The sequence below is a fragment of the Nymphaea colorata genome, chromosome 6 (genome assembly GCF_008831285.2).
Source record: "Nymphaea colorata isolate Beijing-Zhang1983 chromosome 6, ASM883128v2, whole genome shotgun sequence".
NCBI lineage: Eukaryota > Viridiplantae > Streptophyta > Magnoliopsida > Nymphaeales > Nymphaeaceae > Nymphaea > Nymphaea colorata.
Window position 1 is genome coordinate 24240589 of NC_045143.1, and position 16398 is coordinate 24256986.

The following is a 16398-nucleotide window of genomic DNA, read 5'->3' on the forward strand; positions in this document are numbered from 1 at the left end:
TTCAAAACAATGGGGCGAACTTTCATTTATATAACCATTTTGTTTCATACAAATTCACATCTATGTACATGACATTGATGCCTAACAAAAAGAAGACATCAATAAAACCAAAACATGACGCGCCGGCACTACAAACGACAATCCCAAAACCTCCCCAATAGGACGTGAGTGAAGCCATCTGCTCAACCTGTTATCCCGGGTCCGCCAAAACCTGAAAAAGCAAACAACTGAAGGCTCAGCCTTCGCAGTATGGCAACAAGCCAGGAAAATGCTAAACCCTCTCAAGTAAGGCTCAAATAAAAGAACAAATATCAACCCATCTATCGTCATATCGTGTCAGAGTACGACACGTAAAAGCCACTTGATGGTCACACTAACACAACATCGGTCACATGCGAAGCATGCTTAAACATAACACTTGCATTCATATCAATCACATATACGTCAGTCACCTGCATTCTATCAAACACATTACATTTTCATTAACTTTAGTGCATTAACAGTTCCTGTGGGTGCAACATAGGCACGTACACACCGCGGGCGGCCTACAGCCGAGAGACAATCCCCGTGGTGGCCCACAACAGTATGGATCCATTTCACCCGCTGCAGCGGTAGAGCACTCATCCCTGGATGTGTGAAGTCCAAGGTGAGATACTCAGCCTTCCCTAGGACACCCAGGTTGGGAAGGCGGGAGCCCAACGCTCCAAGCACAACACACAACAGAACCCTGGAGCCTTGCACCGCCTGCGCTCTGACAGGCGAGACCAGTGGCAAACAAGGGGGACGTCTCCCAACCACATAGCCACATCCCACTGGCCTCACATCTCTTAGTTATTCATTCTTATCATCATAGTTACACATTCACAAGATGACTGGCTAGCACATGAGGCTAGTACACTTCACGAGTGCACCCACACCTCCGATTACCTCCACATGAGGTCTATACATACAGTAACAGTCATTGCTAGCCTTCATAACATACGGGTACAACTACCCTCCAAAACATCCATTCGCATCATTGCCCATGGCAATGGATATGCAACAACATACACATTCATATCAATCATCACATCAATCACGTCAATTACCTCTTTGAAAAACTTAGCCAATCCACAGAGAGTAGTCTCAATCTGCGGTTGGCTCGTAGCTGTCCTATGCAATTATCATTCTATGATGCTTTCTAATGCACAATTGGGGTCAAGGAAACACTCGACTCGATACCCCGCCTCATCTGTCCTAAACAGATATCAATTCTAGCATGCACATGCCAATGCGTAACAATTTCAAAACGAATGACTAATAATCTTTCTAACCCATTCATATCATGTAAGCAACATACATATACTCATTCACAAAACAGTCAATCAATTAACATCACAATTCTAGGATCCCTTGATCCTAGGAGCACCCAATCACACATTTGCCCCAGGCAGGAATTTGCCTGGAAAGTTGCCATACCTGTGGCACGCTCACCAAATTCTTCAAAATGCCTCAAGCTTCGAACTCAAGGTCGACGGGATGTGCCCGGTGCACCTGCAAACATAAACAAGATTAAGGTTTCTACTAGATACCTACACCATTCAAACAGAAACAAACAGATACAAAAATAAAATCCTTGAGGCACGTGTCGTCGCCTCAAGAGGGTGTCGACAGGTAGTGTCGACTAACAAGCTCTCCAATAGGCCTCCTCCTTTACGTCTTGACGTTGCCTCGAAAAATCAAAGCCTTCAACCATCAATCAATCCATCACTAATTCCTTCCTCAATAACGTTCTTGAAGCAAGACATCAACCCCAAGTCACATCCCAATACGTATATTCCCTAATTAACTTCATGATACACCCGTTCACCGAAGTCTGCGCTACACTCCCTAAGACGGTTCCAAAACTTCTCCACAACCTCACAATCTCTACCATGTTTCCTTAAAGCTTCGAAAATTAATCCATCATGCTTAAACGATCATCCCACACATGAATCATCACTTCTCCATCATAACCCCCCCATTATCCCCAAAAGCAAAATCGCTAACATGCATCCCAAAACATCAATTCTAAACTCTAACATGCTCAAGCAATAATTATACATGTTCTACTATATAATATCCAATAATCTAAGCTCAAATAGGCTTTGCTCACCCCAATCTAAGCGTCCAAACTGCTGTGATGCCTCAAACAGCCACCTCAAGCATACAGTCGGTCCCCAAAAGGCAGAAATCGTGCCAAGCCGCCACCACCAACGCCTTCTATTCACTGTTACAAAGAGAATGATGCACCCTCAAACTGAAATTCCAATCCAACAGCCACAACTAAAGAGAACAAGCAAGAACGTGCTCAAGAGGAGGAGTTCGGCTAAAATATTGGTTCGATTGGGGGAGGCTGAGAACTGAGAAAGAGCACGAGAATGAGCAGGGAGGAAACATCGACAGAGATGGGAGACAGACAAAAGGGGTAGGGTTCGGACGGTGAGGGAAGGGTCTACGTGGGAAGGAGGAGGAGAAGAAAGAAGAGGAAGGAGGAGCAGGCGAGGGAGAAGGAGGCGAGAGAAGAAGGGAAGAGAGCTCGGGCAAGGAGGAGAGGGACAGCGTGTGGGAGGAGAGAGAGTGTTGTAGAGAGGGAGGGATGCGCAGGGAAGGAGGGGAAAAACAGGTAGAGAGGGCGAGAGAGGGAGCTTACCCGCGAGTTGCCGCCGTCGCCGTCACCGCCGCCGTCGCCTTCTTCTGCTTCGCTGAGTTCCGGTCGTGGGTAAGGAGAGACGAAGAGGGGAAACGAGGGAGAAGAAGGAAAGACGAGGGAGGGGAGGCGGAGTCGGGCTCGCTCACGCGTGAGGGGCTCGGGTCCGGGTCTGGACCCTGACCCGACCCGTCCTGCCAAACATCGAGCGTTACATTATGCATGAAAGAACTTCAAGTAATAGAAATAGAACTTCAAGAGGCAAAGTCTTTTTACTATGAGGGAATTCCTTTTGCTCTAGTTTACCATCATTTATTCTTGTTGAAAGTTAATATATATAACTAGATAGCCATTTGTTATAGAGTTTGTTTATAAAATGGACATTCATCCATGGAGTCACACCTCACATTATTGTTACTTCTTTTTTTGACATACATTTAATGAAAATTATCAATATTCAAAGGAATGCACGTGAGACTCATTTGCCATCTCAACTCAATAGCCCATGACCACTCTTTCTATTAAGGTAAAGTCATCTCTCTCACTCTCCCTTTGGCTAACGGCTCATCTTTTTTATTTTTAACCATTTGGGTTTCCAAAAATGCTTGGTTACTATCTATCAGCAAAAGTTACATGATTGAAAACCAATGGTATTTTTTTTCACAAGTCTTTTTTCTGAGCCACTTCTACCAATTCCTGTTGTTTTATAGTTCTGGATGTTCCCATACTATGCGCTTGTTCATGTGAGGTTCTATGACAACTATGAGGCCCATGTTGTAGCGATTATGTACCACAAATGTAGACCTTTTCTATTTTATTGTATTAAACTTGACATTCAATTTTTGATACATTTTTTTTACTATATACTTTGTTTTACTATATGATAATTAGAAATAAGTATATTTCAGCTTCTGGATGCATGATTTCAGACATGTGTAGAGCGGATTTAAGGAGGTGAAACAGGGGACAAACTTTGCATGAGAAATATTTTAACTGCTGGTCATGTGTTGATAAATATGTCATATATGTAAGTTAGAACATGTTTGTGAACTGCAGAATTAATATGTTGATTATTAGTCTAGTTCCAGTCTACTATTTGTTCAAATGCATAATAGTTGCACCTAGCTGTCATTGCATGATGCCATATCTATTTTTGCTACATTGAGGACTTCTGCTCCTCACCTTATGGGCATGTTTATGGGCAATGTTATCTGTATCGTACGATACGTATCGTCCGTATCAACAAAAACGATACGATACAGGTATTACGCACGATACGCGTGTGTATCGCACGCATATCGCCCGTATCGTACGATACGGGGTTAAAATGAAAATGGAGCCCTACGGCCCCTTTTTTGCATCTTTTTTTAAAACCTACGCTCCTCTCTCTCTCCTCTATTGTTTCTAAACACTGCAAGAGACGTGGGAGGGAGAGATTTTCTCCATTTGCATCAAGTTTGCCGGTGAAGAAGCTTTATTTCTTGTTGTGGGGAGTCTCAGGACGGTGGGAAGCTTGGAGAAAGAGGGTTTTTTGATTTCTAACACCAATATGTAATACTTGATGACCTTGAGGACGATCTTGATTTTTTGAACCTTGAAGGAGTAGCAGAGATTATTGAAGAATGAGAGGCTGGAGAGCAATGGAATGTTGGTTACATTCCATTTCCAACAAAGGGGATAGAAGCACTTAATGAAGAAAATGAAGATGATCATGAAGATGATGATGGAAATGACGATTGACGAGGATTGTTGTTGAAACTTGAATGAATCATGATTGATAACTATATGTTTTCACTTTTGAACTTACGAATTATGATGTAATTGAATTCTCTTCAGCTGCCTATTATGTTATTTTGAATGTCTGATTTCTTATTTTGGAATGTGTTGTTCATACTTCATAGTTCATACTTCATAATCATATACATGAATGATGAATGTTCCTTTAAATACAATTTTCTTGATTTTTTCTGATTTTCACTTGTTTTTTCGGAATTTTTTGGAAGTTTTTATGATTTTTTGGAAATTTTTATAATTTTTTAATATTTTTTAAAAATTAAAAAATTAATTTTACGATACGTTTACGATACGTTACGATACGGCGTATAGGTCGGCCCGACCGATACGCGATACGCTACGCCAGTGATAACATTGTTTATGGGAAAACCCAATAAAGAGGCCATTTGTCTTTTGAGCATATGAAGAAGTACTCAGCTCTTACATTTCTATTGCTTGTAATGCTTTTGGAAACCAAAAGAAATACTTAAGTTTTACTTTTCCATTGCTTGCAATGCTTTGTAAAACCAGCAAATGGACATTGATTTTGTTATTTTGCTACATGTGTTGTAAATAATCATTGTTTATATAATGTGTTGTAATATGTAATATGATATTGTGATATAGGTCATCCGTTGCATATGATAATCTAGACTTGTTCAGCTTTAAATTATGTGTCATATGCAGATTTTGAATATGGATTTTGGAGCTTTTCCTTGTATCAACTATAAAGCAATTGCTTTTCGATGTTCAAATGATATTAGTATTTAGACACTCAAAAACTCATTTCTGTCATCCAAATAAAAATCAGGTTTCAAAAAATGGAACCTAGTTTTTGTCTTGTCACCTGAACATGTAAAAGATGCTTTAAGGACTGCAGGGTTTTGCAAAACGTTGTTTTCTGTGAGTGATATTCAAACACAGCTTTAGAGTACAAAAAGAACAATTCTATCCTGGGCATAGGGAAATGCTTGAGCAACACTCATGTTCTGCTTTAAGTTGTTTGGTATTTCTTTGTTTCGGGTGGGGTTGTATTGTTTTGGATAAGTGTAATATGTTTATTCTTTTTTCAAGTATTAGCAAGTGGTTTATTTGGTTTCAGTTCTTGGATACACTCCATTCCATACTTGTACACTTTTGTAAGAGTTCATTTTCACTATTTGGTGGCCAGTTTTTACTTGTTTTTATTACAAAAATATCCTTTGAAATCAATCCTTCCAAAAGTTGTACCAGTCTCATTGTGTGCTAAGCAACCACCATCCAGATCTCAATGGAACCCGAAGAACTTGCCTGAACAATTGAACTTAAACCCTACTCGTATTTGCTGTAGATTTTGATGGTCTGTTGCATAATGCAAACACCCAAGTATTCTTGACAGTATGGTCTTTGTTTACACTGGTGCACTTGTTTGAGTTGGGTCATACTAGGTTCTCTTCGGAATTAGATATGCACGTCCTACTATTGTTGCAGCCGAGCATAAACCAAGATTGTCATGAGAGATTTGCTCCCAACCAGTAGTTGTCAGTACCTTGAGCATTGAGAGTAAGATTTTCGAAGAGTTGTTGACTTGTTTCTAAGTGAATTTTGGAAAGGAAGAGCTTGAGTTGAAAACAATTGGAACGTGTGCTCTTGCAAAACCTCAAAAAGGAAAAAAGTTTATGAATAGGTTGGAAAAGTAGTATGAAAGGACTTTCCAACTTATTCAAAAAAGATGATTATGTGATCAATCTTTAGGTGCAAATGTAGCATCTTTAACTTTGGAAAAAGCTTACATAGTGGCTTTCGTTGAGAATGTCTTTAAAGAAGTGAAGCTACCCAACCTGGTGAAAGCGGCACCTAAGTTTTAAATCATGACCGAGTTTGGCCTATGTGCTCATTAGAGTTTGGTCAAGCAATCGACATAATGCCGGTCTGCCCCGAGAATGGGAGCTAGAACGGAATCTGCCACTTTCATTTTACACACGCAAACACAAAGTCGGATGGATGACATATATATATATATATATATAATACAACGGTAAGGAAGGTGCCGTCGCCTCTCCTGGCAGGCATGCGCTCGGTGCAGCACTTTCCCTTAAAAAACCAATTTGCCCAAGAGGCAAATTTTTTTGGGGAAGGCCATCACCTCCCCTCCCCTCCCCGGTAAGAATGTCAACGGATCGGATTTGGATCAGATATCCATCCGAATTGTTTATAAAAAAATCGGATATGGTAAGCAATTTAAAATCCGATTGAGAAAATCGGATTGGATTCAGATTTAAGAAACAACATCCAATCGGATATGGATTCAGATTCGGTTTTAAATAAATATCCAATCGGATACTAACTATTTTAACAAGTATATCTGAATCTGAACTATAATCTGATATCTGAATCTGAACTATGAGTTGATATCCAAATCCAAATTATAACTTGATATTTCAATCCGAACCACGAGAGCTGATATCCGAAACCCTGTAGCCTAATATCTGAATCTGAACCATGAGAACTGATATTCGAATCCTGGAGCCTAATATCCGAATCCGGTCCACGAGAGCTGATATCTGAATCCAGTGAGAGTAGAGTTGGTGGCCATAGGTTTTGAAGTTGCAACCTATAACAATGGAATGATGTTTGGGCAAAAGGTCTAGACAAACACATTAACTTAACATCATGACATAAAAAGAATATAAATACTATATGTATGTATAACCTAACTAAGAGCTAATGACTTCCATGGAGTTGCATATAATAATATCCCTATAGTTACCCTATACACCATTTAACTTAAAACTATATCATACAAAACTAATTAATTAATATTTAATATTGTGTTTAATTAAACGTTTTTGTGTAAACAAGAATATTATTATAGTCAAGGCATCAACTAAGTAGGATATCTTAAATAATGTATTTATTTAATTGGAAGTAATAAAGAAAACTTCAATCAAGAAATTTCAACAAAATGGACATTTTTTAAAATATGAAAATTAATCACAAATAAATATATTTAATATGAAAAAACTGTTGAACTCATAAAAAAGTTTTATTTATCAATTTATCAATTACATGTTTAATTAATCAAATAAATTATTTTGTATAATCATATAATTTGTCTAAAAGTGTTAGGTACTTGATATATAACACATAATTCACAAATTAAAAAAAAACCTTTAACTAGTAGGAAAACAACAAATTATTTGATTTAATAAATTATCTGATATATGATTTGATTAAAAATACAATTTTATGTAAAAAAAAATACGTAGTGCAATAAAGCTAAGAGGACTAACCCAAAGAGTTAGTGATGATGAGATAAATATTTTTTTTTATTAAAATATAGTATTATTTAAAAATAGACAAATCAATGTCCAATATGCATAATTAGTAAGGAAAAAGTATGAAAGTCATATGAATAACTTGTGGAAAAAATATACAAACATATGAAAAACTTATAGAAAAAGTATGAAAACCATATGATAAACTTGTTTATTGAGAAAACTACTTGTCTAATTATCCAAACATATCATTTGCTCAAACGTGCAACTTCATAAAAATTTTATTTAGTTGATAAACTAGTTGTTTTAGATAAATATTAAAAAAAAAGAATTGGTCAAAGAATGTATGTGAAAATAATATAACACATCCTTAAACGACTTAAAGACATAGAAATCAAATAAACAAATAATGAGTATGAAGAACTTATTGAGAAAATTGATAAGCTAAGAGATAAAACATCTCAATACGTTAAAATTAAGTAATAAATATTTGTTCATAAAAAGAAAATATGAAAATTTAAAAGATCAAAATAAAATTATTTATCCAAAGGAGTTAGAAATAAAACTCGACAATATTTTACAACTTGTAAAATTAAAATATCACTTAAAAAGATGAAAACAAATGAATACGAACTAAGAAATTTATTTAGATACAAAAAATAATATTTTAAAACTCTCAAAAAGATGAATACGATGTCACAAGGTGATAAGTTAATTCCTTAATAAGCATTTCAGTCCAAAACTATATGAAATCACACGTAGAAAGCAATAATCCAACTTTTATCAAAGTATTTATAGAAGAAAAAGATTATGGTTATCCTCCAAGACAACCATATTCTGAAACGAAAAGTAGGTTTTTATATAAGTATTTTTTTAAAAAAAAGAATTGATCAGAAAAAAGTATGTGACAAATAATATACAACTTCTGAATCAAGAATTAAACCCAAGTTTTATTCAATGAGTTTATTATAAAACTTAGAAAATAGTCTATTATAAAATTAAAACATTAAAAAATAGACCTGTTTCCGCTCTTTATATACGATAAACTTACCAATTGTTTTGAAAGTACTACTATTAAGATATAAATTTGTAAGACAAAACTAAATAATGACTCGATTTTTCAACTATCTATAGGTCGGACATGAAATTGAAATTTCCTTTTATGTCCAATTGGAGTTGCGCTTAGGTCAAGTTGTATAAGACCTGCTTTAAAATAAAAATGAAAGCTTCCTGCCAATTCTTTTTTGCTTCTAAAAAAAAAATTCTTGCTATTGGCTATTGGCTGTTTCATGCAAGTTCTTGAAGATTATTGGCTGTTTACCTTTCATCTTCCCTACACCACCCAACAACAAAAAAGAAGAACAAAAAAGAACCTCCATCGTGTCCTTTCCCTGCACGCGTGAAGAAGAAAGGTTCCAGTAGCTGTTCTTCGACATGATGTTGTCGCCATCGGCGACCATTTGCTGTGATACTGCTTAGCCAGTATCTCCGGTGTGTTGTCGTTAAATCCAATGGACCCAAGCTCGATTGGAACCGAGGTCTAAGTCGTCCGGAATCAACCAAACCCCAGTGGCCGTTCTGCTGTCCCCATGATGCCCTTCTCCTATTCTGCAGACCTCTGCCGCCGTTCATCTACACGGCGTTGTTACCACTGGTGACCATTTGCCAAGAAATTGCTCAGGTCACATCCCCAGGGTGTTGCATTTCCAACCGACCCGAGCTTGACCAGAGTGGTGGTCGGTGTCGGCCAGAATCACAAGATTCACGTTCGCCTATCAACTGTTCTTGAGGTGCCCTTCCCTTGTTCTGCAGACCTCCGCCACTGTTGTCCATCTGCACGACGTTGTTACCACCAGCGACCATTCACTGAGAAATTGCTCAGGTCACATCCCCGGGGTGTTGCACTTCCAACCGACCCAAGCTCGACTGGAGTAGTGGTCGGTGTCGGCCGAAATCACGAGACTCCCGTCCACCTATCTGCTGTCCTTGAGGCCCCCTTCCCCTGTTTTGATGAGATAATAGTTTATTGAAGGTTCCAGACTTGCAGCTGCATTGAAGTTGAACCAATAGCGAAGGTCCGCAAGTGATTTTGCTTTATCTAGTTTATGACATACTCTTCTGATTTGCTGCCCTATGTTATCATTCTTTGAGTGGGTAACCATGGTTGTTGATATTTAAGTTTCTGTTAATTAAAGATTGTCAACGTTGCTTGATCTCATGCCTATACTGTATGCCGTATATAAATCTATACGTTTATATATATGTGAAAGTTAGATTTTTATGATTCAAAGCCTTCACTGTTGGTAATTGAAAAAGGTAGAATAGAAAGAGCAAGGACTTTTGACATAGGGGGGAGGACCATAAACTTGTATTTGAGGAATATTCAAATGATTAGACAACACAACTATCTGAAGCTTGAATGTGTGGATAAATGTTTCTCTACAGCATCCAAAAGCTGGGAGATTATGCACACTAGTAAACCAAATATCATGTCCAGACAATTAGAAAAAACTTAAATTGATTTTAACTGGCCAAAAAAACTTGCAATATATGGTGACATGCTGGCATTCACATGATAAGCTCCATGATATCTAACATGCATCCATGATATCTAACATGCATGAGAGTGGCCTGCCATGTTTCTTTATGAAAAAAAAGACAACTGTGGATTAAATTATTACTGCACATTTCTGTTTTGATTGAGAAACACAATGTTAGTTTCCCCTCTTTAAATGTTAATGTTTTTTTAACTTCAAGTTCTTTTTTTTTATAGGACGGATAAATGGTAGCTTATAATAACCCATGCACGTACATAAACATAAGTGGTTGCATATTTCATTTGAATCTTGAACCATTTGAGCCTACAAGAAGCTATCTCTCGGCTACTGCTGCAGTAGTTAGTGGGTAGGTACCATTGACACTAAAAGAGAAGCCTTTGCTTTTTAATTCTTTTGAAAATAAGGGCAAATAGTGAGTGTTGTTTTTTACTCATTGTGCTTAAGTGATCGTTATGTTTGATATCTTCCATGTAGTTGATCCTCATGAGCTCTTTGTTAGAGGCAATACTATTCTTCTTGGTAGCCGATGGCTCCAAGTTTTTGGTTATGGATTGCAATAATAAGATGAGCATCACACGTTTAAAGAATCATTTAAATGTATGTCATAAAAGACCTAACTTAGAATTAGGCTAACAATGTATTGCTATGAAAATGTACTGTTGGTACTTTCAAGTTTGATTCAGATAAGATGTGACTTGATTTAACCAATATGATTATTCTTCAAGAATATCCATTTTGTATAGTTAGTCATTCAACCTTTCAGAAGTTCATTAAAGGATTACAACTACAGTTCAAGTTATTGTCATGTAACACTATCATATCAGAATAACGTCGCTAAAAACGCTGTTTTTTTTTAAAAGCGCGTATTATATGTTAAAAATGTCTTTACCGTATAAAACAGGAATAAGACGCGTTTTTTTCAAAAAAACATTTAAAAATAAAAGACATGTATAAAACGCGTTTTATAAGCGTCTTTCACGTTTTTTTAAAGATACACAGTGAGTTTTTTTAAAAAAATGGCACGCGTGTAATATTTGTAAAAGAATTGTTTTTTTTTAAACTTGGACGCTCCTTTTAATGGCAAAAACGTCTTTTTAAAAGATGACACGCGTGTAATATTTGTAAACGAATTGGTTTTTTTTAACTTGGACGCTCCTTTTAATGGCAAAAACGTCTTTTGAAAGATGGCACGCGTGTAATATTTGTAAACGAATTGGTTTTTTTCAACTTGGACGCTCCTTTTAATGGCAAAAACGTCCTTTTAAAAGAAAAAGGGGCTTTCCCGCCAACCTTTCCTTCGTTCTCTTTTTCTCTTTTTATTTTTCCCTTTTCCCGCCTATTGTTGGAGTTCACGTTCAGGGAAAGAGTTTATTAACTTTATTTATTTGAATTTTTAAGTTGACAAATTGTTTCAATGTGTACTTAAAATTTGTTGTTTATCTAGCTATTTTCTAATGTTTTTTTAATTTTTCATTTATTTTATTTTTATATAATTGTTAGGATTTTTTATTTATTTTTTCAAAATTTGCCATCTTTTTCCCGTTTTATTCCCGAGATTTTTTTCCTCACCGTATTATACCCGTTTTTTTCCTCACCGTATTATACCCGTTAACGTCTTTTGTGACAATGCGAGTATACACTAAAGCAAATAAATTGTATATGGGAAACACACAGATTGATTTCCTAAGTCCAAGATGAGCACCAAAAACTATTTTGACTGAAATACACCAATAAAAACTTCCTAAAAATTTTGCTTTTCCAAAACGATGTAATGCTTATTGGCATTGTTTATCTATGGAAAAGATTTAAAAGGAAAGAATTGCTCAAAATAGTAGGCAAACACCTTCTTTAAATCTGCTTGATGGCTTGATGCTCGGGCACACCTTAGCATTTAACAAAACATTCAGATACTTAATATCATAGCATATAAGATGTAAGCAAAGGATCATCTCAAATGTTCTTCCATACTAGCACTTGTTATGCATCAGATAATGTTGAACACTTGTAATCAAGCAAACAAAGCAAATCATGGTAAACTAATTAAGACCGGGCATCCTCGGGCATATTAGAACCCGAGCCTGGCCCGGCTCCTTGCATAACATAATATGAACCTGCACCATGCTATATGCAACCGGTCAAAGACTCAAAATACTCATAATAGGCATGCATGTTTAAGGCACAACAAAAATGATCTGCAGAAGCTACAGCAGCAACATCAACTGTCATTGTTTTTTTATAAGAGAGAGAAAAATGCTCTGTCCTTGAATATTAGATTACCTTGATCATCTTTGAAGATAGGGCCCGGTATATTTTTTAGCCAATGAGTGACCCATTGAGGAAAAGAGGAAAATGAAAAATCACCAATATTTCAAGTCCTTTTACAAGAGAAGAAAATACTCAAACCTTCATGGATTTTACCAACATGACCGTTGAAGAAAATTAAAGAATACGGAAAAAGCTAGGGAGCCTCTTCTTAGTAGGTCCATTTGTTGGCCAAATGAAAGGAAAGAACCTTGAGCAGCATAAAAGATGTGAGCCCACAGAAAAGGAATAGAAGATAGACTACAAATGCAGAAAAAATATGTTTAAGTTTAAAAAGCCTTGTGCTTTACCCAATTCACATTTATAAAATCATATACAGCCTTTAATGAAAGAAAAAGGAAATGTACTACTTGAAGCCTCAACAACCACAATTGAAAGCCATCAATCTTGTCTCTCAATTGAAAATGATGCAGCACAACCCATAGAAGAAAAAGATACATCATACACGCAAGGTATATTTATATCTATATATAAGCCAGAAAGCTTGTGAAAGACGAGCACCGGATAAGACACAAGAGATAACATAAAAACTTGCATAGCAACGACCAGAAGGTCCACAACACAAAAGAAACAGAAAGATTACATCGTAAAATGGCAAAAGCAACACGTATTGTAAACACATAGATACAACACATGGAACGACTTTTTGTCAAACTACTGTTTTTGGATTCACGCAAATACTGAAAATAGAAAACTCACATTTTTTGGTTCGTCTTGACAAATTGGCTTATCCCCGACCTCTCATCCCTCGAGCCCTATGCATCCCTAGCAACTCATCCATTGATACAGCAGACCATCTTTCTCCACTTTGAGCAAATATCACTCGGTTTACAGAATCCACACATACGCTAATGCTACCAAAACCATATATCTGAAGACCGTCATGCATTCTTCCCACTTTAGGCAAAAACTTGATATCATTATCTCGTGCATAAGTCTCAAGAAATTCCTTCAGGTTTGACTCAGGGACACCATTTGCAGTACCGACTGACTGCTGCTGAGCATAAGCTGCTTGCTGTTGAGCCTCAAACTGCCTTTGCTCGGTTATTCTAAGATAGCTAACATTCTCCCTAGCGCCTGGTTGGACCACGACTGCTCCTTCGGCCGCTTGAGTCATCATGTTGAGACCGACATTTAGTTGATACCTTATACGTTCATTGGCAAGCAACTCCTGCGGGAACAGCCCTTTCCAACCCAAATACCATTGCATTACTTCCTCAAAGTTTGGATTTGAGCACAACCAATGATATAAAACTTGAAGCCATTTGGAGAAAAACCCAGTCTCCAGTATGGCCACCATATGATGAATAGGAATTGAAGATGTCCACGTCATCACCCAGTAAAACTGATCAAGTTTCTGATTAGCTGGATTAATCTGGAATTCCTGCAATGCACTGATCAACTTTGGGACTATGTAACGAACGACTAGTTGTTCCCAATTATTAGGATCAAAAACCGTTCTCCAAGGAGATAACATGGCAAAAGCAGAAGCATCACTTGCATGCCACGCATGAAGAACATTTCCCAACTTATACCGAATCGGGTGATAGAGGGGCTCCATCTTCTGACCTAGCCAAGGAAGCCATGGATGCAACCAAACATGAATTGGAACCGTTTCTCTACGTGGATCCCATGAATCAACTGCAGTCGCCAACTTAGGCATTACTATAGTGTCTAATATATTGTGAAGAACAGGCTGAGGGATCAACTCATGCCAGGATTCCAGAAATCCTAACAGTGGCTCCGGGTCTCTTGGCTCCCACGAGTTTGTGGCAGAAATTCTTACCGCTGGAAAGATAACCTCCATTACAAGCTCCGTATACGGTGAATTCATATTGGCCTCCGAATTATCATACGTTCCATAATCAATGGGCTCCTCCCCATGTAATAGAGTCTTCCATACTGGCATTAAGTCCAGACCCTTGCTGGGATTCAACAGAGGATCCCATCCTTGGAAAACCTTGATCAGTAAAGGGACGGCAAATGAACAAGCAATGCACGACAAGTTGCACAACTTATAATCGTCTTTGTATCTCTTCTTCAAATCTCCGAACGTACTTGCCAGCGATTTCAACGTCAAAGAACCAGTCAGATTCTCCTCCCTAACCTTCCGAATGGTGCCCAATATCTCCACCATGATGCCCAATTGCTGTTTCTGCCTGCCCTCTGTCTCTCTGAGCCTTTCCTTCTCCTTGACAAGCACCGCCATCGTCTCCTTCTCCTGCCTTAACTCCCGGTCAATCTTATATATATCTGCCTCTGCCAAATCAACAATCAGCCTCACATTGTGCTGCAATTCCGGCATCGGCACCCGCTCCTCAACCGCCATGTCCTCCTCATTCAGATTTTCCAAGTTCTTCAATACCCTCACTTGTGCACCCCTCATATCCAATACTTTCTGAACCACCTCTGGCCCCGTATCCTGCTTCTTCGCTAACAATTCCTCAGGCGTCACATATTCCTTCTTTCTTCCTCTGTTGTGCCTGGACCACAGCCTTTCCCTTGGCCGTGACTCTGAGACAGTTGCGCTAGCCTTCGAGTCTCTCTCTTCCAATGCCGGGAGCGGTGGCAAGCCTGCATTTGCCTCCTTGAAATCGTTGAATCCCATGCCCATATTCTTGGGCCGCAATTTCGCTTCGATGGGGGCGACGATCCCCTGGGCATTCTTCCCCAAACCTTCACCTTTCTTGTATCCCATCTTCTCCAACAATTTCAAACCGATCCCCTTCGTGTGCCTCTCGAACTCCCCAACACTGCCGCCGAATTCCGCCTCTCTCCCTCCCCTGGTCTTCTTCTCGCTTTTCGCCGCTGCCATCTCCGCGCTCTCCCTCTCCTTCTCCCTCCTACGTGCCCCTTCCTTGATGATCCTCCCAAAGGCGGTAGGCAGAAAAGTGTCCTCATCATCCTCCTCAGACCCACCCCTATTCTTCTCCTTCTTCGACAGAGCAGCCTCCGATTGGAAACCCAACCCTGTCCCCTGGTTCAACCCAAACCCTAACCCGACCCCTGGAGCTTCAGTTTTCGAAGACTCTTCAGGGCGGTCCACCTCTTCGGAAGGCATGGAGCCGGTGGAAACGAAATTGACAGGCTTCGAAATGTCGGACTTTTTCGAGATGCCTCCGCGACGGCCGCGGCGGAAGGAGCCCTCGGCTTCGGAATCAGAGTCGGAGGCGGCGAAGACGCCATAGAGGACGTCCTCCCTGGTCTGAAGGCGCTTCTCCTTACGATTGCGGTAGAGGAACTCGCCGCCGATCCACTGGCCACCCTCGTAGTCGTTCTCCATCCCGAACCGCTCCATCTCCTGATCGTCGTCCATCTTACTACTATCCTCCTCCCTCTTCCTCCAGAGGTTTTTATTTCACCTATACGGTTATACCCACACAATTCTAGCGCTTCCTTATTCCTCCTCTGCTGATACTTTATAGGGCTTCTCTTCCGCCCTTGCACAAAGAGAGAGCGGGGGACGACAGAGGTGACGAGCGTCGACAATCGGGGCGTCTCATGTCATGAGTATCTCGCAAGTGAAAGGGTCGGATCTCAAGGATTATGGAGCTTTATGATGATTAAAAGAGGAAAATTAGGGCTGGCCAGCGGATCAAATGGGCTTCTTTCAGGCTCGACAGGCCGGGTAGGGATGGCTCCGACCCAGCCCACGCCCATTGTAAACATTAAGAATTGGGCCGGCTGGCCATAATTGGGCTGGCTGGCCATAATTGGGCCGGGCCAGTATGCTACTGGGACTGATACTCTATAGGCCTAAAAAAATACCGAAGCTGGGTATATACATGTTTCCATTTTCAAAATTTCTTTGGTTATTGAA

General features: G+C 39.0%; 1 protein-coding gene across 5 annotated transcripts; it reads right to left on the reverse strand.

Moving 5' to 3' along the window:
- LOC116255703 (septin and tuftelin-interacting protein 1 homolog 1) lies at window positions 1-16089 on the reverse strand. Of its 5 annotated transcripts, XR_004172921.2 has the most exons (5): window positions 13278-16089; window positions 2672-2862; window positions 2135-2248; window positions 1459-1533; window positions 1-211 (listed from the first exon to the last, which is right to left on the reverse strand). XR_004172921.2 is itself a non-coding variant. In XM_031631616.2 (2 exons), the coding sequence occupies exon 1, from the start codon at window positions 15892-15894 to the stop codon at window positions 13306-13308; it is 2589 nt and encodes an 862-aa protein (XP_031487476.1). In that variant the 5' UTR covers window positions 15895-16089; the 3' UTR covers window positions 1-211; window positions 13278-13305. The 5 variants fall into 5 exon arrangements, 2 of the variants coding, with proteins under 2 accessions (XP_031487476.1, XP_031487475.1); XR_007573587.1 differs by lacking the exons at window positions 2135-2248; window positions 2672-2862; XR_004172923.2 differs by lacking the exons at window positions 1-211; window positions 2672-2862.
- Window positions 16090-16398: the final 309 nt, after the last annotated feature.